At 39.1% G+C, this 27,577-nt stretch overlaps 1 protein-coding gene and 3 non-coding genes across 4 annotated transcripts; all 4 read right to left on the bottom strand.

Annotated features, from left to right (window-relative positions):
• Positions 1–26,884, bottom strand: LOC129767821 (WD repeat and HMG-box DNA-binding protein 1). Its single transcript, XM_055769046.1, has 7 exons — positions 26,682–26,884; positions 26,137–26,615; positions 25,620–26,081; positions 24,381–25,561; positions 24,155–24,313; positions 648–764; positions 1–582 (listed from the first exon to the last, which is right to left on the bottom strand). The coding sequence occupies exons 1-7, from the start codon at positions 26,756–26,758 to the stop codon at positions 94–96; spliced, it is 2,964 nt and encodes a 987-aa protein (XP_055625021.1). The 5' UTR covers positions 26,759–26,884; the 3' UTR covers positions 1–93.
• Trnay-gua (transfer RNA tyrosine (anticodon GUA)) lies at positions 807–899 on the bottom strand. The gene is made up of 2 exons: positions 863–899; positions 807–842 (listed from the first exon to the last, which is right to left on the bottom strand). It is a non-coding gene; the product is annotated as a tRNA-Tyr (tRNA).
• Trnay-gua (transfer RNA tyrosine (anticodon GUA)) lies at positions 9,858–9,948 on the bottom strand. The gene is given in 2 exon segments: positions 9,858–9,893; positions 9,912–9,948. It is a non-coding gene; the product is annotated as a tRNA-Tyr (tRNA).
• Trnay-gua (transfer RNA tyrosine (anticodon GUA)) lies at positions 19,098–19,188 on the bottom strand. The gene is given in 2 exon segments: positions 19,098–19,133; positions 19,152–19,188. It is a non-coding gene; the product is annotated as a tRNA-Tyr (tRNA).
• Positions 26,885–27,577: the final 693 nt, after the last annotated feature.

Genomic DNA, 27,577 nt, shown 5'->3' with positions numbered 1-27,577 from the left:
TTAATCGTTTTCCCACCCTTTATCGAAGCACTTTGTGGGGTTTGTAATCATTTAAATGTTAACATTATTCTTATATTACACAACAATTCGTTCTTAATTCTTAACAAAACCGAACCGAGCCAATTTGGACACTCCGGTTTCGCTTTTCTCGGAATCTTCCAGCTTTCGCTTCTCACCCGTCTCACCGCGTGACGCCGGTAAGCTATTCAGCGCCTTGTACTGTTTCAAACCAATCTTGATCAGCTCCTGATCGGTGGCATCGGGATTCTCCCCTTTCAGCTGTCTCCTGTTGATTTCGAACCACGGCATAAATTTCATCCCCGACGGGGTGTTGCTGCCCCTCGACTGATTTTCGCTGTTGGCCGTGGCTCCGCTCTCATCACCAGTAAACATCGAGGATGCCCCACTCATGTTCGCCGATTCATTCCCATCGTGGTATCCACCATTGGTGGAGCTCGGTGAGCTGAATCCAATAGCTTTGCCGGTCAAATGACCCAACGGATTGGACGCACTGGGTGTTGACTTCAATGCGCTGCCCTTCTTCCTGAAGGGATTTCCTTTTTTCGACATGGACAATGGTTTCTGGATCGGATGCAATTGAAAGAATTAGATGCGCAATTTGGAAGAAAACATGATATGCTACTTACAATTTCAGGGGTGGCGTCCTTCTTGGTTATCGCTTCTGCATTGATGTGCTGCAGTTCTCTCACCATAGCAGCATCCTCCCTTTCAATTTCCAGCTCTTGTTTTTCCTCTTCCCTTTCCTGTGGAAAATAAAGGATGATAAATTTGCAAAAAAAAACATATCCTTCGAACCGGATTTGAACCAGTGACCTATGGATTACTGAAAATCGTTCGTACTCTACAGTCCACCGCTCTACCAACTGAGCTATCGAAGGGTCGATGACGAGGGGAGAAATTAACAATAGCATTTCGAATGCGCGAGTAAACATCGGCTAACAAATATGAATAGGGGACCCGCGGGTAAGACGGACAGTGGTAGTGTAATGGACAGGTGGTTGATTTGTATAGTTGCATTATGAATTTCAAATTTCTGTTGATGGGAAACCCTTCTACATGCTATTCTATAATATTTAAACCACCTTCGACAATGAATACTGATCAAAAGTGGAATAGGGAAACAAAAACCGAAAATCAAAAAAGGATTCCGCGTGTGGATGTATTTTTTTCGGCTTCGATATAATTCATGCTCCTGGATCTAAGAAACGTAGGTGTGTACGGAAAAGTAAATTTCCTCGTAAGTTTTGAATTTAAATTATTGAAATATAGTCAACTCTCCCTAACTCGATGTTCTGTATCTCGATATTTTCCCTAACTCGATGGATTTCATGGCACCTTCGATTTTACAAGCATTCTTCTCTCCATAACTCGATACCTCCCTAACTCGATGCCTCTCTTACTCGATGTGTTTTGATTCATTTTTCCATGGATTTTCACCTCCCTAACTCGATTGATTTTCGCGTACATGTTTTTGTGCGTTATTACCTCAGATTTCAATTGCCCTTGTAAGTGAAGACGGAGTGTTCGTGTCATCAAACAATTTCTTTTCAAGTATGGAAAACCACGAGAAACCTTTCAAGCGAACAATCAAAACGCTAACCATTGCGCAAGGTTTGAGCATCATCGAGCAGGTCGAAAAATATGGACGGAAGGGGTCTGAAGCTGCAAATAATTTCAGTATTGCACAAAGTGCGGTATCAACACTACTCAAACTAAAGTAAAAATGGAATCGGAATGGAAAATTGTATCTAGACCAAAAGCATATAAGGTTGGTCAGAATCGAGAAGTTGGAGCGGTCAATGAATTTTTGTCTTGTCAAGCTAGACAAAATTATTTACCCCTCTTCTATTCTTCGGGATATGGCTTGAGAATTTGTCCAGAAACTGGGAAATCCGAACTTTAAAGCACAACCAACATGGACGGGAGTGATATTCCGCTGGCATAATTAATGTGTCGTGAGCGATGTCGACGGTACAATACCGTTCGATTGCTCAATGTCTTTTAATAATTAGTGCAAAAAGGACCAAAACGTGATCTGATGCCAGATACCGATATACTAGAAAGTGTTGAAAAACCTGAGAAAAACGCTGAAGATAGTAGTTCTATTGAGATGTTAATTCGAACGTTAAATCAAACCTGAAGAATATGTCCGGAATATTGAAATCAACTGAAAATGTTCCTGTGAAACTATTCGAACATTTCTTTGTGATTGAACAGTTCCTGCGTGATCGTTACAATTCAGTTTGAGTAACATACTTAATCAATATTTTCTTTGTTTACCTAGTGCCTCGTGCAAGTCGGACTCGATTGTATACAAACTCGATTATATATGATTCGATTATGTAAAATTTAGGACTCGATTGTATACAGTTTGAAAAAACAGTTTTTTTTTATAATTCAAATATGAATAATTTCAAGAAAAAAAATTAACCTTTCAGCATTAAGGTGAAATTTAAGTGGCTTTTATAAGTACAGTGGATTAAAAATTGCGATTTTTGAAGATTTTGATTGAATCTTCATCAGGAATTGTTTATATCGATATTGCAGCGAAATTAAGAGAGATAGAAGTTTGTTCGTCAAAGAACAAATTGTAGAGAGGTTATACAGCTTTAATTTAATTGATAGAAACAATCAAGTTTAGTATGAATTTTTAGGATAAAATTAATAATTACAAATAAAAAAAAAACTTTTTAATGTTCCACTTCAAAAAAGTTATTTTAATCCACTAATTTAGATGTTCCACTACTATATCCTGTACTAAATTTTCTCATCTTTCAAATGAAAGCAACAAAATCGGATTACGGAGCATACTTTTCAATGTAGAGTCAGTTTGAGCCAACAGAATCCGAAACAAAGAAAAAGGTCTATAAGTCTGTCATCGTTGAAATTCTAACATATGCGTAGAAGGATTTTTTTCGTGAAATATAACCGTCTATCACCTCCTGAAATATTCTGGGAAAAAAATTTTTTTTTATATGAGAAAGGTGTTTTTTCACTTTAAGGGAATAATCAAAAATGAATCAAAAATTCAAATTAATACCATAATTGGGACACTTACCCTAATATATGACAATTTAAGACATAAAAAAAATTAGGAAAAAATGTTCTGTATCTCGATACCTCCCTAACTCGATGGTCCCTTTGGATATCGAGTTAGGGAGAGTTGACTGTAATTGCACTGTAATTGCACTGGTTGAAATGGACAATCTCATCCATAACCACATCCAATGCATGATGGAAAGTGAAGGGAATAATATTCAACTCTTTTTTATATTGCTTTCTTTTTGTTCTATTTCGATTACTAGACACACAAACACTGAGAGAGTGCGAAATTATTCCTCTCGCGAGCGATAAACTTCTACGTTTCGTATATTATTAACCTGTCCATATCCCCCCACTACATGTCTATTATACCGCATTGATAAAAATGTTCTACTTTTCGGCTTGTTTTAATTTCAGTAAAAAACATGGAAAAACAAATTTTCATAAAACATTTAGCCAATTATTTCGAAAACAAGTATATTGAACATTAAGAAACTGCTTTTAAGTTTTGGAAAAAATGAGTTTCCGAAGATACAATCGAAGTTCTTCTTAACATGTCCGTCTTACCCCCATTTCCCCTACAATTCAAAATAATGAATTCATTTGACAATATGCTTTTTCACCTCTCACCTCTCACTCGTTTTAGCACAAAAGTAAATACAGTGACCAGCACGAAAATTATTCCATCTTCAATTTGTGCAAACATTTGAACAAAACTTATCATTTTTCAAAAATCCGTAATTTTGATTTATGAGGTTGAAAAAAAATTGTGATATGTTACGATCAGTCTTCAGAAAACAAATTCAGCGCTGCGCTTGTGTTTAATTTTCATCGGCGCGCGCTCAAAGAAAACTTTTATTCTATCTTGGTGCGAAGAGCACAAAATTCAGAGGCACGACAGCGCTAAATGTACCCGGCGCAGAACTCAGATACTAAACAATTCTCACTTGTGTGATGCGCGTCTCATTCTATACACACACACACACACATACACATCAAATTCTTGCGCCCGCTTTGTCTTCGTTCGTTCTAAGCAAAACATAAAAACAACAGCGCGTCCCCATACGCACCCTCTTAACAGAGAAAGCAAAGCAGACAAACAAGATTCGAGCGCGGTTTAAAATTGGGCATATACACCGGTGTAAGGATACGATGCAGAAAGGATGTTCGAACTTTAAAGCGAACGGTGTTGAAACAAAACATTTCAACTTTGTTTCGGTGCGCATTGATTCGTCCGGGCGCAGGTGTGCGCAAGGAGTGCGAGTTAAACTGGGTGCAAAACAAAAAGTTGCACATCAACACCGCGTTGCTTTCCGAAGACTGGTTACGATTAATTTCATGTTGGACACAAATAAATCATTCGGTGTTATTCTGACAAGTCAACGAAGGAAATAGATTTGGTGAACAATTGAAATCACTTTGGCATGCGTTCCTCCAAAGTGATTAGGACCCAGACAGACCACAGCGTTTTGTAGTACTGAAGGGTGCATTTGTTTAAAACAGCGGTACTCAACCTTTTTTTCAGATGGGCCACAAACATGTGGTAGTCATGGTGTCGCGGGCCGCTTGTGTCTAAGACACGACCGCATTGTTGACGTAGGAATTATGAATGCCGAAAAACAAACATTATAGTAATTCAAGAATGAAACTTTTTAGCACAAATATTTGGTAGCACTGAGGGCCGTTGAATGAATGCTCTCAGTGAGGGAGAGGTTTCATTGTTTGCGAATGTTTCGCAAACTTCCAGTTTCCACAGAAGAACACAGCACTCACTGCTGAAAATAGCTTTTTCACACCCGGCTTCAAATGCGTTGCACTTTGATGACATTTTAAACCCTGAAACAATTCACTCGAATTCACGAAAAATAATTTGATCGATCGGAATGTCACCATTTAATCATTCACGATTTATTAGTCATCTTGCTAGTGACCATTTGGCAGCGACAGCGGCAGCATTCCAAATGGTCTTTGTCAAAGCCGAATGTTTTATTTAGTTTTCCAAATTGGCCTTTTTTAAGGCTAGAGACGTATTAATTGAGGAAGTCTGAGAATCTGAGAGAGCCTCTATAATTCAAAACATCATCATCATTACACCAATAAATCCGAACACGCTTCCAAATTTACAGAATCTCTCTTCCACCATAAATTCAACAATTTGTACGTGTGATTCAATTATACGCAACAATCTCCACATATCTGTATGAAAACTCGCACCATGTTGGTTTTCATACCGTTATTTTATTGGTTATTTGGTTATATTTTTAATATTTTTTATGCTTAACTTGTGCAAGCTCTGCACGTTTGTTCAACATGGTAGCAATACAGAAACTGGAACCAGCCAGGGTAAGCACGATATTTATACTACTTCCACGGCCATCCGACGACATGCATCATCTACTGAGTTCTTATGATTTCACCAAAACTTATAGATTTTTGTGATTTCATTTGTTGGCTTTTAAAGCTGTGAATAATTAACAAACATCACTTATACACTTTTTATCTTTTGAAAGTAATTGTAATACCACTTCTCTCAACCGGCAAAGAGATGTTAACGCTCTAATCCTTGCTCCCCAAATGTTACATATCGTTTTCGAAATTTTCAACTTGCACTCCAGTACCGATGCAAGAATGATGTGGTGCAAAAATAAAGAAACATTCTCCACCAGACGGCGTGAAAATCAACACAGTGCTCCACCGAACATACATCACTATGTGGATACCAGTCTTTCATTTATCCTTTCTATCGAACAAATCAGCTTTGTCTGAAATCAGTATTGAGAAAGACTGCGGTCTGCAAGTTCGAATTATAGAGGCTTTAAAACTTCAATTTATTCGGCTTTAACATTGAAAAAAAAGCCTATTTGGAAAACTAAACTAAACTCTGAATCATGAATGTTGTGAAATCGCGAATAGCTTGTATATACTCGATAAATTAAAAAACGCTGCATTTTCTATTTCTATTTCATAAAACCGTGTTCTGTTTTCTGATTTTGCACCATTACTGAAAGATATAGCCCTACGTAAAAAATAGGAGATGATTTCATAGGTTTTCGTTATTGTTACACATTAAAAATAGTTCAAAATAAAATAACACCAGATGGGCCAACCGGAAAAGCCTGCCGGGCCACATGTGGCCCGCGGGTCGCAGGTTGAGTATAGCTGGTTTAAAACAACGGGTTCCAACTAGAGATGGGCGAGCGCTCACGAGCCACTCATTTCAGCCGATACGTCAGAAAGAGCGTACGATCCACGGTTCTTTAAAAATGAGCCGCGGCTCTCAAATGAACGGCTCTTATGTGTACGGCTCTTGAACCACAGTTCAAAAAAGATCCACGGTTCTTTTATGAGCCTTTTTGAACCGCGGTTCATTCAAGAGCCGTTCATTTGAAAACTACGGTTCATAAAAGAACCGTGTTTCTTTTAAGAGCCGGCTTATTGATAAAGAATCGTCTATCGTACGCTCGTTCTGACGAACCGTGGCTTGCGGCAGTGCGGAAAAAATATATGTTTCCCATGCTGCTTTTTAAGCGGTTTCATTTAACTGTTTGTATGTTTGTAAATTTTGGCGGATTACATATTTTCTCGAAACCCCATAAATAAGGGTATCTAATGAAAGGACTTGACTAGTAGGACACAGTTATTTGTGCAAGATGGAAATTCAAAATGGCGGCCGGTATAAAAAGACAGCCTACTAATTTTATCAGAACCCCATCAATATGGGAATCAAATAGGCGAACCAGCCCAGGAGGCTGAAAACCTCTCAAATAAAGATTAAAAAAAAATGGGTATCAAATGAAAGGGCTTGCCTAGTAGATCACAGTTATTTATGAAAAATGTAAATCCAAAATGGCAGCCACCCCAAAATGGCGAAATATGTATTTTTTTTTCAAAACCCCCTCAATATGGGTATCTAATGAAAGAACTTGAATAGTAGAACATAGTTATTTATGTAAAATGGAAATCCAAGATGGCGGCCGTTACAAAACGGCAGACAATTAATTCCGTCAAAACCCCATCAATATGGGTATCAAATGAAAGGGTTTGACTAATAGATCACAGCTATTTATGAAAAATGTAAATCCAAAATGGCGAAAGAGGATTATTTTTTTCAAAACCCCCTCAATATGGGTATCTAATGGAAGTACTTGACTAGTAGGACACAGTTATGTATGTAAAATGGAAATACAAGATGGCGGCCGTTATAAAATGACAGACTACATATTTTGCCAAAACCTCATCAATGAAAGGACTTGACTAGTAGAACACAGTTATTTATGAAAAATGTAAATCAAAAATGGCGACCCTTACGAAATGGCAGACTACATTTCTTCTGAAAACCCCATCATATGAGTTTCAGATGAACGGACTTGACTAGTAAATCACAGTTATTTATGATTAATCCAACCCGCATATGGGTATCGAACGAAATGGTTTGACTAATATAATACAGTTAATCATGAAAACATTCCATTCGATTTTTTTTTAAATGTTTGGGATATAAAACGGGGAGAAAACTGTGTCGTTATCGAAAACTGCTATATTCTCCCGACTGATAATTCGACATGATCAACATTATATGGATCAAGTGAAATCAGTTCTAGTGATTATAAAAAAATCTATGTATGAATTGATTTCGGAGCTGGTAAAGCGATCTACAATTCTTGAGTCAGACGAATTAGTAGCCTAATAAATACTGCTAGATCCTCGCTTCAAGCAGCGAGGTTTTGGGGACAACAGAAAGTACAACTATGCACACCAGTCGTTGATAAGGATGCTAAAAATGACATCCATAGAATACACACCTACGAAACTACCACAAATCGTTAGTGATGAAGCGCTGTCATCTGTATGGGAGGAGTTTGTTGCTTTGGTTGGCAATCATCGATCCTCACATGATCCAACATCTATTGTAGATAAACATTTAGCCGAACCACATTTGCTGAGACTAAGCGACCCTTCATTTTGGTGGAATGAAAGGAAATCTATCTCTCAGTACCATGTGAGCGAGTTTTTCCGAAAGCAAAACAAGTTTGCAGTGAAAGATGTAGTAGACTTTCATCAGATAACATTGAAAAGATAATGTTTATAAATAAAAAATAAAGAAGATCATTGTGATGGAAATATATCAGAGAAAAACTTCAGTAAAGTAATATTTTTATTTTTCTCTGCACTGTTGTTTTGTTTTAAACCTTATTGTTTACGTCTTCCATTCTTTACATATCCGAATAAACCAGTTCTTGAACAGAGCCGTTGAGCTCTTTTCCGGCTCTTTTCATTGAGCGCACGGCTCTGGGCCGCTCACTGAAATGAACCGTTTTGCCCATCTCTAGTTTCAACATTTTCCCGATTGTTTGGCTGTTAGTTTGGTGTTTCAGTTGTATAGTGTTCATTGCCATTTGCGTTATTTAACAACGCTTACAATTCATTGAATTTCATTATCAAAATCAATGCTCTTTAAAATCAGTTTTTTTAGTTTAGTGCTGTAAAGTAGGATTGGGCGATCTTGAATCGATATTTAGAAGATCGATCTTTAGTAAGCTTGGTCATTATGTCGGTCCAGCTGAAGCGTTCTTTCTAGTTCTGGGACTCCTACCAAGATTTCGACTAAATACCAGACGCATAGCATGGTATATGATGGGATTATTGTCAGCATAGTTCTGGATGATTATATAAGTTGTTGAATTTCTAATAATTTTCAATTAAATAACTCCATGGCGGTACAAGATAAATGTCCTGGAAAATACAATTTACAATACAATACTTACAATACAATACAATAGTTCTTCATGCTGAAAATCAAAATGAAATACCTTTCATGTTTGAAAAAAAAAATGAATTTCTTATCCATTGTTTAATGTGAAGACAACACTTATATCGAATAAGTAAATAGATTGGAAAAAGGCATTCGATTCAGCAAAGATCGATTCTCTGGTACCGATTTAATCGGTGAATCGATCCCCACACCGTTTGGAAAATCGATCCGTCAAGATCTTTTCTTTCTAAATGTCGCCCAATCCTACTGTTAAGAATTTCGGTGATCATTCAAAACAATTTTGATACATCCAAATCTGATAAATGTGATATGTAGCTAACGAAATGTTTAACCTAATGCAATCCATTACTCGATATTTTTAATTTTGTGACTTTGTTCCCTCTGACTTAACACCGACCAAATCGTCTACGGAGTCCAGTTTGTTTCTTGCCTTTACATGACCACTCTCGTAGAGATACGAAGAAGCAAGCGGAATTTTTAATAAGAATTTCCAATTTACACATCGAACGCAGAATTTAATTTAAACCCTTTTCATCGAACAGATCACTAGCGGAGCAATCATTTTTCACGCCTAAATATTCACCCTGTACTTCAACGATATTATAATATATATTTTTTCTTGAAAACATTTCGAACTGATCATTCAATTGAAACCGCAGCATCTCACAGCTTGATTTTTTTCAAAACTTGCACTTCATCGTATTCGACAATAACCGCGATTCGTTTTTACACAATGTTGTGAATGGCCTTTTCGAGCTATCGAATTTCACTCGCTAACTGGGCTGACATGACAAACGTCAAATAAAACTGAAGGAATCTTCAGTGATTTGTTTTACTGCAAATGCAAATGTTGCAATTATTGCGCCAAAGAAATGGTTTACCCTCCATTCCAGGCCCTGCTCCTTGCAAACATTGCTAAGTGGCCGAGCGGCACTCCAATTCATGTGGAGAAGTCAAAAAAGGGAACATGGAACTATAAAACATAAAATCTCTAAATGCTACCAAACGACACAAAAAATTATCCTTCGAACCGGATTTGAACCAGTGACCTATGGATTACTGAAATCTTTACTCTCTACAGTCCACCGCTCTACCAACTGAGCTATCGAAGGCTTAAACACTAGAAAACTCTGACCTATTTTTGTAACACCAATATCGACACGAAATGCTAAACATTTGAATCTTGCAACCAGGGATCGGCAACATCATATTCCACTGAGGATAGTCAGGGGACTAGGATTGGGTGATCTTCATAAAAAGATCGATCTTGTCGAATCGATTTTCCAAACGGCGAAGGGATCGATCCACTAATTAAATCGGTACCAAAGAATCACTCTTTGCCGAATCGATCTTTGAAAAATAAAAAGTTTTTTTTTTCAATTTACTTGCTTATTCTATAGTAGTGTCGTCTTTTCTTTAAACAGGGTATATGTTCGCGACCAAAGCGTGAAGTTTGAGCAAGTGTTCCAAATTCCCAATTTTCAATGTCCATCCCTATCCATTTTCCTATCCAAATTATTTCCTCCCATTCTTTTCGTTTTCTCAGTATGACGGGGCCACAACAAATTTTAAAGTCCAAAAAAAACATTTTCCAGGGCATTCGTCTTGTGCCGAAGGGAGTCGTTTTGTTAAATAAATTAGTTGCAGCATTATTAGAAATTCAACAACTGGTGTCTGCCCAGAACTCAACAGACAACGATCCCATAAAAGACAAACGTGCAATACGTCTGTCATGTAGTCGAGGCAGATTCTTGATTTTGGCGCCAGTTCTAAAAAACAACCGTTCGCCTGGAAATGATGTCAACATTAAGTTCAGTGATCCTATGAATCACTGGTTACAGTACACCCCTCAGTAGCTGCCGCTAGTTTTGTCTGTGTCAGCATTTGTACGGAAGTGATTACATTATCATTGGAAAAAAAAAATAGGTGGTCTTCAGTGAGATTGAAATCGATTTATACTGGAAGACAAATCTACAAAAAGTTTTTCTAAAATCGAAAATCTCGAGAGCAAAAAAAATCGATTTTCTCCAGTACAAAAGATCGATCCAAAAAATCGAAAATCGGAATGGAAAAGATCGATCTTCTAAAAAACGATCCGAGATCGCCCAATCCTACAGGGAACTATGAAGCCATCGGTCTTCCCAGTCAATTGGAAATGAGTTTTTGCTTCTTCCAGCAGTTTCTCTTTCAACATGAATCAACAATCGTTCGGGCCCTCTCGTCACTGTTCTAACGTCGCTCTATGCTCAGTTCATTCTTCATCGTTAAATTGTGAAGTCCTTTTTTTGCAAAGAAAAGTTTTTGCTTCACTTTATATGGACGTTGAAATAAGATTGTGTACGCGGGTAACGAGGTACATGTCAGAGTGGAGTAGTAGTGGCGGATTGTAGTCGGGTTGAATTAAGAGGTTAATTTGTGTTCATTCGTCAGGTCAATTAGAATAACATTTTGTTAGAATTGAATTGGCCATCGTTAAGAGAGAAGATGACAACTAGTCGTGTTAAAATGCACCCTGCTTGCAACACACATTTTGGTGGTCATCAAATTAACATCGTTCGAACGGGAATGAAAATTGTCTTTCTCAAGACATGGAGAGTTCATTCAGCTCGCGCAGTCCGAAGACATCGGTCGCAAATTTGTTCGCGTCTATCATATAGTGGAGATTATACCGTTATCAGTGGCTGGTGAAGTTATTTCGCCCTAACGGGGTTCTCTTTATTGCGCGAGTGAGAAGAGCAGCAATCACAACCAGCGTGAGGAAGAAGTTCTCCACCGCGGGCGCGGTGCGTGTGCCGTATCATCGCTGTGTGTGCTTTATCATCGTCATCGATTCCATCATCGTGTGGTGGTGCGATTTACCGTTGCAGCTGTACCGAGCGATTGCCACGCGGTTCGATTGGGACACCGTTTCATTTCATTCGCATTGGTGTGCGATTTAGGTATAATATATATATTAGGTTTAGGAAGATAGAAGAATTCAAAATTATATTATTTCATATCTGCCGTAATGGCAGAAGGTCAAGTTGAAATGGAGATTGAAACTACTGTTTCCTCCTCACTAGCTACATCGGGGGCTGGGAAGTCGCTCAAACGCGTTCCCCCCTCAGAAGATGTCTCTTCAGAGAAAGAGTTAATTAACCTCAACAAGCCCCCCTCAAGAAAATTGGCAAACTTTTCCTCTTCGCCCCCTCCATCTCCCGCTTCCGTTCAACTCCCGAACTTGCCTCCCAGTCCTACTGATCCCGCTCCCGCTCAACAATCGACCTCGTCCTCCCCCTCAGTTGTTTCCTCTCCTCGTGTCAAGGTCTATCCAGACGATGCACCTGGAGCTGGTCCATGGGTTGTTTTTTTCCGGCCCAAACCTAAAGGAAAATCTATTAATGTCATTCAGGTTTCGAAAGATCTGGCAAGATTTTATTCCTCCGTGGTCGAAATCTCTAAGGTTAGGCCGAACAAACTGCGTGTTGTCGTGAGTGATCGGAAACACGCAAATGCAGTTGTGATCGACGAGAGGTTCACCCTAGAGTATCGTGTCTACGTGCCCTCCCATGACGTAGAAATCTCTGGGGTGGTAACTGAAACGGGTCTGACGTGCCAATTGATAAAAGAAGGAGTTGGTAAATTCAAAAGACTCCCTTTGGTGGGCGTTAAAATTTTGGACAGTCGCCAACTAGGTAAAGTATCCCAAGAAGAGGGAAAAACGAAATTCACGCCGTCAGACTCGTTTCGAGTAACTTTTGCTGGTACGGCCCTCCCTGACTACGTCATGGTGGACAAATTGAGACTGCCTGTGCGACTCTTCGTGCCAAAGCCCATGACTTGCAACAAATGCAAGTCAGTTGGTCACACTTCAGATTATTGTGCCAACAAGGAGCGCTGTGCAACTTGCGGAGAGCAACATGTGGGGGAATCCTGCAGTGCGACTGAGCATAAGTGTCCATATTGCGGGGGATCCCCACACGTGCTCTCAGCTTGTGAAACTTACAAGAGTCGCTGGGAGAAACAGAAGCGCTCTTTGAAGGAACGCTCAAAACGCACTTTTGCGGATATTTTAAAGGGCGCTTCTCCACTGGCTCAACAACAACAACCAATCATCACACAAAATGTCTTCGCCACGTTGCCCGTTGACGAAATGGAAGCGGACACAGCTAACGGGGGCACACCGTTCATTTTCCAAGGGAATCCCCGGCGCAAAAATGTGACCACTCCCAAAGTTCAAGGACAAGCCCCACCGGTTATACCCCCTGTTAGCATGTCTAAAAAATCGAGTGCAGCGGACAAGCAAAATCAGGTTCCTCCTGGTTTCCGTGGGAATGGTTCACCTTTGAACGGCCCAGCACTCGAGGGGACATCAAAAACCCCAACTGTCCCTGTTTTTCCGTCTAGTTCAACTTCCCAATCGGGATTTATAAAGTTGACTGACCTTGTGGATCAAATCTTCACGTGTTTTAACGTTTCCGACTCCATCAGAACCATTGTCATCTCAATGCTTCCAGTGTTAAAGACAATTTTGCAGCAATTGATGCAAACATGGCCCCTTCTTGCAATGATTATCTCTCTTGATGTCTAATTTAAATAGAGAGGTCGGAGATATCACTGTTTTACAGTGGAATTGTCGTAGTCTTATCCCTAAATTGGATACTTTCAAATTTCTAATTCATAAATTCAATTGTGATGTTTTTGCTCTGTCCGAAACCTGGCTCTCTTCTCAAAATGATCTCTCTTTCCACGATTTTAATATAATACGCTTGGACCGCGATGACAGATACGGAGGGGTACTATTGGGGATTAATAAGTGCCACCCATTTTTTAGAATTGAACTTCCACCTATTGGAGGGATCGAAGCTGTTGCTTGTCATGCAAACATCAGAGGCAAAGACCTCTGTATTGTCAGCTTGTATTGGCCTCCGAGAGCTGCGGTTAGCCGCAAGCAACTTGTTGACATGTGCTCACTCCTTCCTGAGCCACGATTGATCTTGGGAGACTTCAACTCTCACGGAACTGCCTGGGGGGAACAGTACGACGACAATCGTTCATCGTTGATATATGACCTTTGTAACAGCTTCAATATGACCGTTTTGAATACTGGGGAAACAACACGTGTACCTAAACCTCCTGCTAACCCTAGTGCTCTTGACCTCTCGCTTTGCTCGAATTCACTATCGTTAGATTGCAAGTGGAATGTAATCCAGGACCCCAACGGTAGTGATCACTTGCCAATCAAAATTTCCATCACCATTGGGTCGAGTTCTTCTGAATCTATAAACATGGCATATGACCTCACAAGACACATTGACTGGAAAAAATATGCGGACGCGATTGATCTAGCCATCAATTCCAGAGATGGTTTGCCTCCATTGGAGGAGTATAACTTCATTTCTCGTTTGATCTATGACAGCGCGGTTCGCGCTCAAACGAAACCCATCCCAGGCTCCACTATTCGTCGAAGGCCTCCCAATCCATGGTGGGATAGCCAATGTTCCAAGCTTTATCAGGATAAATCGAACGCATTTAAAGCTTTTCGAAAACGTGGAACCATTGAGAATTTTCAAACGTATTTGGACCTTGAAAATCAATTTAAAAACTTGATCAAAGGGAAAAAGCGTGCTTATTGGCGAACTTTCGTGGGAGGTTTGTCACGAGAAACGTCAATGAAAAAATTATGGAAAGTGGCTCGAAACATGAGAAATCGCTCTTCATCGAATGAAAGCGAAGAATATTCACATCGATGGATTTTTAAATTTGCACGGAAAGTTTGTCCCGATTCCGTTCCTGTGCAAAAAATTGTTCGAGATATACCACAAGATAGGTGCGATCTTGATTCCGAGTTTTCGATGGTAGAATTCTCTCTTGCTCTCCTTTCTTGTAACAATTCGGCTCCAGGAACAGATAGAATTAAGTTCAACTTGCTGAAAAACCTCCCTGATGTGGCGAAACATCGCTTGTTGAATTTATTCAATCGGTTTCTGGAGCATAATGTTGTTCCAGATGATTGGAGACAAGTGCGAATTATAGCTATTCAAAAACCCGGAAAACCCGCGTCCGACTTCAATTCGTACCGCCCAATAGCAATGCTGTCTTGTATACGGAAATTTTTGGAGAAAATGATATTGTTTCGCCTTGATCGTTGGGTTGAAACGAATGGCTTACTCTCAGATACACAATATGGGTTCCGCAGGGGCAAGGGGACGAATGATTGTCTTGCGTTGCTTTCTTCAGAAATTCAAATGGCTTACGCCGAAAAAAAACAAATGGCTTCAGTATTCTTGGACATAAAGGGGGCCTTTGATTCTGTTTCAATAGAGATTTTGTCAGACAAATTACACTCTCGGGGTCTACCGCCTCTATTGAATAATATGTTATATAACTTGCTTTGTGAGAAACATTTGAATTTTTCTCATGGAGATTCGGCAGTAAGTCGGGTCTCTTACATGGGCCTCCCTCAGGGCTCATGTTTAAGCCCCCTTTTGTACAACTTCTATGTAAGCGACATCGACAATTGCCTTACACAAAATTGCAGCCTAAGACAACTTGCAGATGATGGAGTAGTGTCTGTCGTAGGATCAAACGAATCCGACCTGCAAGAACCCTTACAAGATACATTGAACAATTTTTCAACCTGGGCCATTGGGCTAGGGATCGAATTCTCCACGGAGAAAACAGAGATGGTGGTTTTTTCTAGGAAGCATAGACCAGCAAAACCAAAGCTTCAACTTTTGGGTAAACCAATCACTCATGCTATGTCATTCAAGTATCTTGGGGTCTGGTTCGACTCCAAATGTACTTGGGGGGCCCATATTAGGTATCTGAGTAAAAAATGCCAACAAAGAATAAACTTTCTCCGTACAATTACCGGCACCTGGTGGGGAGCCCATCCAGAAGATCTTATAATGTTGTATCGAACAACTATTCTCTCAGTGATGGAGTATGGCAGTTTCTGTTTTCAATCAGCTGCCAAAACACACCTCATTAAACTCGAGCGAATTCAGTATCTTTGTCTCCGTATCGCGTTGGGATGTATGCCCTCAACGCATACCATGAGTCTCGAGGTTTTGGCAGGCCTACTCCCACTAGAAGATCGCTTCAATTTATTATCTCTTCGGTTCTTCATCCGGTGTAAGGTCATGAACCCATTGGTGATCGGAAATTTTGAGCAGCTGATCGGGCTAAATCTTCATTCTGGATTCATGACTTCATATCATGAATTCATCTCCATGCAGGTTGATCCTTCTTCGTATATTCCCAACCGTGTTTGTTTTCCTGACTACATCAATTCCTCTGTACATTTTGATCTGTTCATGAAGGAGAAAATCCATGGAATTCCAGATTATCATCGATCGGGGATCGTTCCTACGATCTTCAATGCAAAATATGGGCGTATCAATTGTGATAATATGTACTTTACTGATGGGTCCTCTATGAATGAGTCCACAGGATTTGGAGTGTTCAACGAATTGTTTAGCACCTCACACAGTCTTCAGAATCCTTGCTCAGTGTATATTGCTGAATTGGCAGCGATACACTGGGCGCTGGACAGCGTCGCCTCACGACCTGTTGAACACTATTACATTGTAACGGATAGTCTTAGCTCTGTCGAAGCTATCCGTTCAGTGAGGCCGGAAAAGCACTCGCCGTACTTCCTTGAGAGAATACGAGAAATTTTGAGTGCTTTAACCAGACGCTGTTATGTCATTACCTTTGTCTGGGTCCCCTCACATTGCTCAATTCCGGGTAATGAGAGGGCTGACTCATTGGCAAAGGTAGGTGCAATTGAAGGCGATATTTATCAGCGTCAAATCGCCTTCAATGAATTTTATTCTTTAGTCCGTAAAAATACCATCGTTAAATGGCAACGTAAGTGGAACGAAGATGAATTGGGTCGGTGGCTTCACTCGATTATCCCTAAGGTTAGCCTCAAACCATGGTTCAAAAGTCTGGACTTGAGTCGGGACTTTATTCGCACCTTCTCTCGACTCATGTCCAATCACTGTTCGTTAGACGCGCTACTCTTTCGTTTTAATCTTGCCGATGGCAATATCTGTGCTTGTGGCCAAGGTTACCACGACATCGAACACGTTGTTTGGTCGTGCGAGGTGTATCTTGTTGCCAGATCGAATTTAGAAAACTCTCTTCGGGCCAGAGGAAGACAGCCCAATGTGCCGGTGAGAGATGTGTTGGCTCGGTTAGACCTTGATTACATGTCCCAAATATACGTCTTCTTAAAAGTTATCGATCTTCGTGTGTGATTGTCCTTATATCCTTATATTTTCCTTTTCCTTTTCCTTCGCGAGAAATTAAATCCCTTCTTACTAACAATAGAATAAGGTGAAATGTAAATACATGTTAGATATAAGATAGGCTTAAGAATTGAGTATGATGAATGTGAGTGCGAATGTGAGTGTGAACATTGTCAACATATCCTTATATCCCTTCCTTTTCCTGAAAAAAATGTCACCCTTCTAAACTCGAGCAAACCGCGAGTAATCGGTTCTCTACTTCATTAACACTAGAATTAATGAAAAATGATTATATATACTTGTAACAATACAGATAGGAGTTCGGCTCCTTTAAACTTATGTAACTGAGCCTGTAAAAATAAACGATTTAATAAAAAAAAAAAAAAAAAAAGACATGGAGAGTTCAGTTTAAGCTACCCACAAGGGCCTATCTCAAGGCTAAGAGACGAATGAACTGCAAAAGTTTAAAGTCTCTAACATTCAAAACAACACAGCTAAAGTTTGGGCTTGGATATACTCAGTGGCTCTCGCACCCGGTACGAAAGTGTCTGGTTGCACTCCTCCTTCGGGATTTTTTATTTATACAAAAAAGAAACCCCAAAAACGGAAAAAAATCAATTCTATCCAAAACATTACAAACTTATTCGCCATGTACTTTAAAGGTGGATCTGGGCTTATACGCGTTCACGATTTCACTGACAAGCAGAACGTAGCAAGAACTCATAAGAGTAAAGATGAGAGTTTGTTCTGTTTTGTCAATAAAATAAGAGTGGTTAAAGAAAATGTGACCAAGCCGAAGACGGGTGAGAACCAGACTTTATTGATTGTTGTTAAGGTCGAACCAAGGAAGAGTGGTGTAATTTTGCGATTTTGGGTAGAATGAATGTTTCTCCAAGCCACGATAATGTTTTAACAAAATCATGCATCAGGGAGTTTAATACAAAATTTTGTTCGATTGTTAGATAATATCGAAAGTAATTGAATTGAAGGCTTTGCATTCATAAGTTCGTAGATCTATGTTGACAATGCGGTTGCGCCTTGGACGGGACCCTCCTAATTTGTTTATGTTAAAATTGAAATAGGTAGGAATTTTCGTGTAACTATACGTATTTAGTAGATTTTTGGTGGTTAGCGGGTATCCATCTTAAATCTACTGAATACGTATTTTTAAGTTGACAAGTCACATACCAAGTGTTTAAAATAACTATAAATATTCGGCCTTTAACTTCTTTTTCATTTATTGTGGGATATTTATTTTAAGGGAGTATTCTAGTCTAGAAATTTGAAAAAAATAAAAAAAAAATTTCGTCATATTTCTGTAGTTTATGCATTCAAGAATATACCCTAGAAAACACTTATCGAAAATCCTATTATTTACTGAGTTAGAGCCATTTTAGTGATGCGGTATCTAACACGTTACGGCCATAACAATGAACTTCAAACGCGTTTTTCTCAAAACTAGTTTTTTCAAACTGGCGTACACGATATCTTAAGTCCTACTGATCCGATTAATGTCGAAATTATATGGATACAATCTGCAGGCATTTCTCTATCGCATGAACCTCTAAAAAATAATATTTTTAAAATTTTACTATTTTAAAAAAAAACCGGGAAACTTAAGGAAAAACGTTTTAAACCGCATTTTGTTTTTCATAGGGCCGCCATTTTGCAAAAAAAACATGTTTTTGACTAGTCATGCGATAGCGACATCTTTGCTGATTCAGAATCTGCTCGATTTTTGGTTGTTTCAGATAACCAGAAGGGCTGGAATCGTGTACGCCATGGCACAACTTTTTTTGAACCCTCTCACTTCATCAGCTCTTAACTATTCTAGTTATGAATATTTTTTCTCCGTTCAACTTTTGTTTTATTGTTAAAAGATAGATGATATAATGGATGGTAAAAATACTCTTTGTTTTATTTTTACGGAGCTCGAAAAAACGTCCGAAATTCGTGTCTCTACACTAGAATACCCCCTTTAATATGCTAACTCAACTTTGTGTTGTCTCAACAAAAAATATGTATCCTTCGAACCGGATTTGAACCAGTGACCTATGGATTACTGAAAATTAAACACTCTACAGTCCACCGCTCTACCAACTGAGCTATCGAAGGTTCGAGAAAACAATGTCTCAGAGTATTTTTTCAACTGAAAAGGGTATTTGCAATAATTGTCGCCACTAGATTAGTACTAATAATACGCGTAATAGTCTGGCAAGGGTACCGCAGATAACGCAATAAATTACTAAAAACGAGGTGCATGGGCGCAAAAAAATCCACCCCCAATTTAAATCAAAGTATTGCAGTGTTAAAAGTTTGTTCAAACCTGTTTTCGGTATTCCATCCTATACTACGTAAAAGTAGGCAATTAGATGACAATTTTGCGATTTGGGTGCTTTTAGGGTGTGACATAAAAAAAACCCATTAATGGTTTATTTTAAAAAATAATAAAAACGAATAACGAATCAATAGTCAATATGACAGTTTTTGGTCTCGATAACCAACTGACAACGCGTTGGCATACTCTCCACGAGGTTTCGAAAGTGTTGGGGGTTCAGCTCGTCCCAAGCCGTCTTCAACGCAGCAAAATAGTTTTGCTTGTACGTAACGACAATTTTGTCCACCTTGTTGTCCAAAATCGCCCATAAATTCTCTATATAATTCTTGTCGGGGCTTTGAAGTGACCACGCCATTAGTTTGATCTAGGCCTATCCGAAAAATGCTGCTGTTTTCTTCGCAGTATACTTCGGATTATCTTGCTGGATAGTTGTAATTATCTTCCAACCCTATTTTCTGCATGGACTCTTCAAAGTTCTCGCACAATATGTCGATGTAACCATCGGCAATCAGGACGAGAAACGAGAAACAGCCCCACACCATGATGCTTCTACCACCGTGTTTCATAGTCGGTTGTAGATGCCAGCCTTATAGGCACTCGTCGCTTTTCCGCCACATTTGGAATTGCCTTTTCTTGTTGAACAGCTCGAGCTTGGACTCGTCCAACCAAATAACGCCCATTTAGAACTCCAACTGCTTGTTGACATAGTTCCTCGCAAACTGAATTAATTTTTTGTTGATGTTGCTGATAATCGGTCGCTTTTTGGCGAAATAGCTCTTCAGATCCCGTTACACCAAGCGTCGTCGAATAGTGCGATTGGAAAGGTTCAGATCCAACCTTTGTTCAATCGCCCGAATGGGGTTTCTCTATACCCACAACGGCTTACCCAATTCATCTTAGCAATGTTTCGTTGAGACACCTTAATCGGGAAGTCACACACAATCTTATTTCGGACCTGTATTGCGAATAACTTTCGACCCATTTTCCATGAATTACTTTCGATCCATTTTCCGGAAACTTCCTCAACGTCAAAAACACGTCACTACGCACGAAAAGTCGACTAAACAGTTACGAAAATTATGTTTGTGTCGGATGTAAACAACCACCTGTCAAAACCGGGTGTATCGATGAAAAAAACGCGGTAAAACAAATTTACACAAGTGAATTTTTTATGTCATACCCTAAAAGTACTCATTTAGGAACAAAAGTGTTTTGTTTTGTTTTTCTGAAAAATAAACCAACGATATTGCGATAACCCCGCGGATGATCAGGGTTCTACTGTATTGATAATCATCTTCCAGATCTTCTTAAACACACATCTAACAAACTCAGTTCATTGAGAAAATTACAAAAAATCCAATTATGTATTCTTTTGAACACTTTTCATGCGAAGATGTGGAAAATCATAAACGTTGATTTCGAAAAATCTATTAAAACTGAATCCATAGCGCTGGTTAAGGATGATGAAATTTACCGATCAATCATGCGAAAACATGCGATATATTCAATTCACGTTGATTCTTCAATGAACCGTCCTACAAAGTTACAACGAATTTCTGATACGATTCTTTTGGCTTAATTGTAAATTGAGTTATTCTGCTAGTGCGCAATAAAAGCTGCGGTTTCGACAATAGTTCAACTGACACTGTTAGAAATAACTCCATTGCGTTATCTCAGATCCTTTCGGAAGCTTTCAGTAAAATTCATCTATCCGTATTGTTTGAAAAATTGGTAGGATTATACCTATTTTCATATTGGGAGACGCATGTAACCCAAGCAATTATCGGCAGATTTCATCGTTGTCAATTTTATACCGGAAAACACTGAAAATTTACGACGAAAAATCGAACAGCAATTTTGATTATTTTGCTTCGGAAAGCAACCATATGTTAATGCTTTTACACTCAATGATTGCTTAAGGGGGGATCCCTGTCTGGAAGGTAGGAACATAATGAATTTTCGTGAATTTTTTTTCGGATGTTACGAATAAAGTGAAGCGTTCGTGTATTTTGGTTATTGTTTAAGGTATATTTGAAGATGTATTTTCCATTTTTTGAGTGCACGAATAATGATTATGACGCTGGTGACAGCTGGATGCGTAGATACTGTCTGAAAATCGGTACCTTGCTGGTGGTATCGGTTCTGAAGCAACGGAGTGTCGTAGAACAAAATCCAATGAATATTTTAAATCTTTAGAACAATACCTAAAGCGTTACATAGGGGGTTTTGAAAATTCAAAAAATTGCCAAAATGACGGCAATTTTTGTTAAAAATTAGATATTTTTCATGAAAAATCTCTAAATAGCGATTTTTAAAATATCGAAAAAATGTGATAGCAAAAAACAGCTATGTAACACCTTAGATAATTCATTTTTACATGCTGATAAAAAATTTCAGCCAAATCGAGAAAAATGTGCTTTAAAATTCGTACAGCAATACTATATCCCTTGAGGTGACTTCATACTTTTGGCTGTAACTTTCCAACGATATCAAATATCGAAAAATCTTTTAGGACAACATTTATGAAGGTATAAGCTTCTCAAAAATGCAAAAAACAAAAATTTATTTTTTTCGATTTTCCAGACCGAGGTCCCCCTTAATTTATTAGTTACCACTTACCATCAATTTTATTAAATTTTGTATAACTTTAATGGGTAATAAATTCGGTTTTAAGTCGATATGCGCGGAGGGTGATTCAATTAGGATTTGGTGATCTTTGGAAAAAGATCGATCTTGACGAATAGATTTTCTAAACGGCGCAGGAATCGATTCTTTAATTAAATCGTTACCAAAGAATCGATTTTCGAAAATTAAAATGTCATTTTTTAAATTTATTTATTTATTCTATATAGAACCGATAGAACAGGGAATACAAATTTCATATTTCACTTTGATGCTTATCAAAGGCATTTTATTTTGTTTCTCAGTATAAAGGTCACAAAAAAAAACTTAAAAGACCAAAAAATTGCATTTTCCAGGCAATCATCATGTACCGTCATGGCATTATTTAATCAAATAAAATAATTGAAAATTATTATTGAAAACTAGCTGACCCGGCCAGAATTATTTTTTGATATAAATTCTTTAGAACAAATTTCTAAACTTCCTTCTTCGGATTTTGCGATTAGCAACACATTTGGCCTTCCTTTTTTATTTATATTGATAGGAATGCGCTATTCCGCCTGAAAATCAGTTTTCACCTTTAAACAAAGATCAATTTCGTTAGCACAAACATCGAATGGACTAACAACGCTTATCATGATGTAATTTTCGTACATATGGATATTCAATTTACCGAATTTTCTGACCTTCCTTCAGAGTTTTCCGAAAATTTTCCGATTTTTCTATCCGCTATATTGATCGATGGACCAAGACAAATATAACAAAATAACAACGACTCAGATCGGAATCCTTCTTCGGATTTTACGCTTAGCAACACATTTGACCTTACATTTTTATTTATATAGATAGAAGATGTAGGAGTGCGTTATTTCACCAAAATCCATTTCCACTTTCAGACAAAGAACAATTTCAATAGCACAAACATGGAATGGACCGACAACGCTCATCATGATGTAATTTTAAAACATATGGGAAAACAATTTTTCGAATTTTCCGAACTTCCTTCATGGTTTTCCGAAAATATTCCGACTTTTCTCTCCATAACATTGATCTACGGGCAGAGACGAATACAACAAAATAAAGATGGCTTAAATCGGACGACTCCTTCTTCGGGTTTTGCGCCTAGCAATAACTAGGCAATATAACTTGTGACCTAGCTTCTGCTAGATCTACATCTAGGATTGGGCGATCTTTATAAAAAGATCGATCTTGACGATATGGTCCTAAAAAACGGCGAAGGGATCAATTCACTAATTGAATATCTACCAGAGAATCGATCTTTAGAAAATCTGAAGGAAGGAAGGAAGGTATTGAATTAGAGAGACTTTAAGAAAATCTGAAGACTTTTTGCTTTTTTTTTATTGAAATACAAATCTTATCTTTAGCGCCAGTTCTATAAAACATCCTTTCGACTGTCACAATCCACTTCAATTGATCGTATTAGTCACTGTTTGCAGTAGGTCGCGCCCCTCAATAGCTGCCTCGATTTTCGCGATTTTTTCGAGTACAAAGATAGAAAAACGGAAATCGAAATGGAAAAGATTTATCTTCCAAATATCGATCCAAGAGCGTCCAATCCTACCTTAAATACCATAAATAATAATAAATAACAAAATCTAATGAAACACATAAATATGTGAATTTTTCTGCAGTATTACTTCAATAAAAGCACACACATTGTGATATAGGACCGAATTGTTCGGCTTTTCAAAGTCATTTTTTAAAAGAAGCATTGAAGTTTTCCAACGTCAATAATCAAATTTACGCCAATGGATTTCGTCAAATATTAAAAGTAGAAATAAAACAAAAAAAAAATAATAGCAACTGACAGTCGCATCTACATAATTCTGCAATAGACGTGAGCGCCACAATTACCAACTTGACCGCACATGAAAGATGGTAAATATCTACTTTACCGACCGCGTATGCTTTATGCACCAAAAATAACTAAAAATAAGCAAATCGTTGAAGCAATACTAGAAACAGATTGCAATCAAAACAGCATCTTCAATTGATTGTCCATCTTGTGTCCCTCACCAGCATATAACAAACAGCAGAGCGAAGTGTTAACTGGACAGTTCGGTTATGTACAGTACATTAAGGGCATTAAAAGAACTTTACCTGTTCTTCGAAAGCATTTTTCATGGGCTCCAAACTCTCTGCCAGATGGAACCGATTGATCTTGTTAGCGTATTTCTTCACAACTTGTAGCACTTGACTGTCGCCAACAGTTTCGATCAGCTCTTTAGCTCTCTGATCCATTTCCGAATGACAGGCTATCTGAAAATAGAAACAGGGGTACCATCATTATCCTTTGTAATCATTTCTGTGCAAGACAAAAACTTACAGCAAACAGTTTAGTAACCGTTTCCTTTAGAATTTTCTCGGCTTCGTCGCACTTCAAGTAGATACTTCGAACCAGTTCCTCTTCGAAGGTTCCCTTTTCAGATTCTACGTCACACATCGGTTGCTGGAACTTGACGCTCAACGGGACGGGGCGTGGATTGGTCAATGGGTATTTAGCCCCACGGCATACGATCAATTGCGCCTGTTGCATCGATTCGGAAACCCTGATGATGAAAAGACTGTCGGAAGCGCCGATTCTGTGCTGCTCTGCGTTCAAAATAGGAAACCACAGGTTGGCCGTGGCATGGTATAAACGCATAATCCCCTCCGAATCGTACGTGACGGGTGAACCTTTGTCAGAATAACCCAACCATTGCAATTTTGCTCCCGCGGATAGCGCCAGCGTTATCTCACGACAACGCAGTTTGAACCGGACGCATGTTATTATCATTAACTTCAAATGTTGATCTTCGCTCGCTGGTGAGTGATGGTAAGCGACAAGAATGTGATCCCCGAAGGCAGCCATGGACACAAACGGCCCGGGGATGGCCACTACCTCTCGCTGTGTTCCTCTTGCTGTGAAAACTCGCAATAATCGAGAATCGGTAGCCACCACAACGATTTTGTCCGAAGCAACCACTCCAATGATCTCTTCCGTTCCTGGCATAGTGCTACTCCACTCCTTGTTGCCAAAAGCGATGAAATTTATACACACCAGCTTGCTTCCTTTGCTGTCCGCACTCGAGGGACAAGCCATTGCCAGTACAGTTTCACTCAGACCGGCCATTGTGTGGTTCAGATAATTGTTCAAATGGAAGCCGTGGTTCTTTTGGGAATCATGAAATTCAATCTCAATTGAATTTTCCTTCTCGTCGGAGTGTCCCCTCACTATCCCGACGTGATTGTACACTAAATAGCGATGCTGCAAGTGGTCCGGCGTTGAGCCTGGCTGAAAATGGCCCTGCATCGGATAGGATCGCGCATCAACTCTATCACTCGCTTCGGAGTGCGCATCGTCATTATCGGCACCGTGATGCGAATCCGTTTCGTCCCGTTTAGCAGCACCTAGCAAATCATTCACCAGATCGTCATCGTTAGTAGTGTACTGACTCTTCAACTTGCTGACTGAAAAACTGTTTTCATCGTCTGAATCGTCTGCAAGCAATTTTTCTCCCGCGACATCTGAAATACAGAGATTTTGCTAATTATTGTGCAAGGAATAAACGAGGAAATGCTTTACGTTTTGAGTAGATTTCGTTTATGTCGTCATCGTCATCTTCCACGCCAGTTGCTTCCCTTTCGGCCATCGTCATGAGATCATTTCCATCATCTATCTCGCCGTCATCGTCTTCCGAAGTACATGTCACGTTCCCCAGTTGCCCTTGATTATCACACATCACCAATTCGCCATTGTTTGTCGGATTCCAGCACAATCCCGTGACAGGATATTGATCGATGGATGACATTTCTCCCTCCATCGGCTCCCCGGATTTATAATTCCATATGACAACTTCACCAGATTCGGTTCCCGCGGCAAGATAATCCCCCTTTGGGGAAAAGGCGCAATATGTGTAGTCCGAGCAAACTTTGGAATGTTTCAGAACTTTATGTTGCTTCCAAGTTGATGAATTGACGATTATTATTTCTCCTCCTTTTGGATACGCCAAAACATTACCGCGAACTGGCTCAAAACTTGAACTGGCTGAAAAATAACAATTGATTATGTTTCATTAAACAATTACAGTTGAAGCTCTTACCGATATGGGCATTCCCTTCGAAACTTTTCACCTTACGCAAATCTTCAACTGTGTTCAGTAATTCCTTCTTGTTCAGATCCCACACTCTTAGCTTTCCATCACCACATCTCGCAGCCAACAAATTCCCCGCGCTGATACTAATACTGAGCACGGGACCTACCCAACCACCGAACTCGAATTCTTCTCCCCCATCCACCGGTTTCACTTTGATGCTTCCATCCTCCGAACCAGCGGCTATGAATTTCGCATTCCGTGCAATGCTCGTAACAAAGGCAGTGAACCGGAAATCAATTCCATCCTTCTCCAGCGCGGGATACGTGTAGGCTTGTACGGTGTTCAAATCATTTCCAATCAAAACCCGGTTACCGTACTGTAGCAGGGCCCAAACATTTTCCGCCACACACGTGGTATGGGGGTCATCATCAAAGACCCCATCCCAGATACGTATGTCGCCATCGTGGCCGATACTGAGGATTCGCCTGGGAAGAATAGCAGTTCGTTTTTAGAATGAATACCAATCGACCGTTTACCCCGATCTCACTTACTTCCCATCATCTTGGTATGCCACACTGGTATAGCCAACAATGTGACCATAACGCATAGCAGATCTCTTGAAAGGCATGTTGAATAAATTACACTAAATTCGTTCGGTTATTCCACCTACTTTTTAGTTAACACAATATTTTGTTATGTTCATATAATACCATCGCGCGCCAATTCTACTGATTTATTTGTAATCATTCGTGGTCCGGTGAAAAAAATATTCGAGCTCTGTGTGAAGAATTGGAAATATTTCACCAAAAACAACACGATCAATGCAAAATAGAAAGTTTTGCGCGAAAATCAATAATTCGAGTTGATCAAAGTATGTACACTCTTAGGAAAAATTAGTATATATGTACTTGTGCGTCATGTTGTGGTTAATTGGCAGATCCTGGATATGCAACCGGAGCTGTTCAATTGCTACTGCATCACTGGTAATTTCTGTGTGAACATGGATAATTAGTAAAGAGTTACATAAAACAAGTATCGAATATCCTACTTGAGGCTTTGAAGAATTTGTCATGTAACATAACCGGAATGATCGGATTGGGCAGCTCCCGTAAGAACTTCTTTAGTACCGTGACTACACACAGTTTGTTTACCTCGTCGTAGTTCGGTGGCTTCGTTCGATACAGCTTGTACATAACCAGGTTCAAGTTACACATCGTTTTTAGTTCATGCTCGTATTATGACAATCTGCGGCGCCGGCTGAGAAATTAAATAATAAGCCATAAAACAAACGTTAAAATGCAATGTTTAAAAATGATTGTTCGATATTATATTAACCACACTTAACTTATTATATAAATAAGTTCAAATTGTCAGTGATACACGCAACAATAATCCAAACCAACAAACCAACATACCGTCTGGTATCGTGATATAATTGGGATTTGCA

This window comes from Toxorhynchites rutilus, chromosome 2 (genome assembly GCF_029784135.1).
Source record: "Toxorhynchites rutilus septentrionalis strain SRP chromosome 2, ASM2978413v1, whole genome shotgun sequence".
NCBI lineage: Eukaryota > Metazoa > Arthropoda > Insecta > Diptera > Culicidae > Toxorhynchites > Toxorhynchites rutilus.
This window is presented reverse-complemented; position numbering and strand designations above follow the sequence as displayed.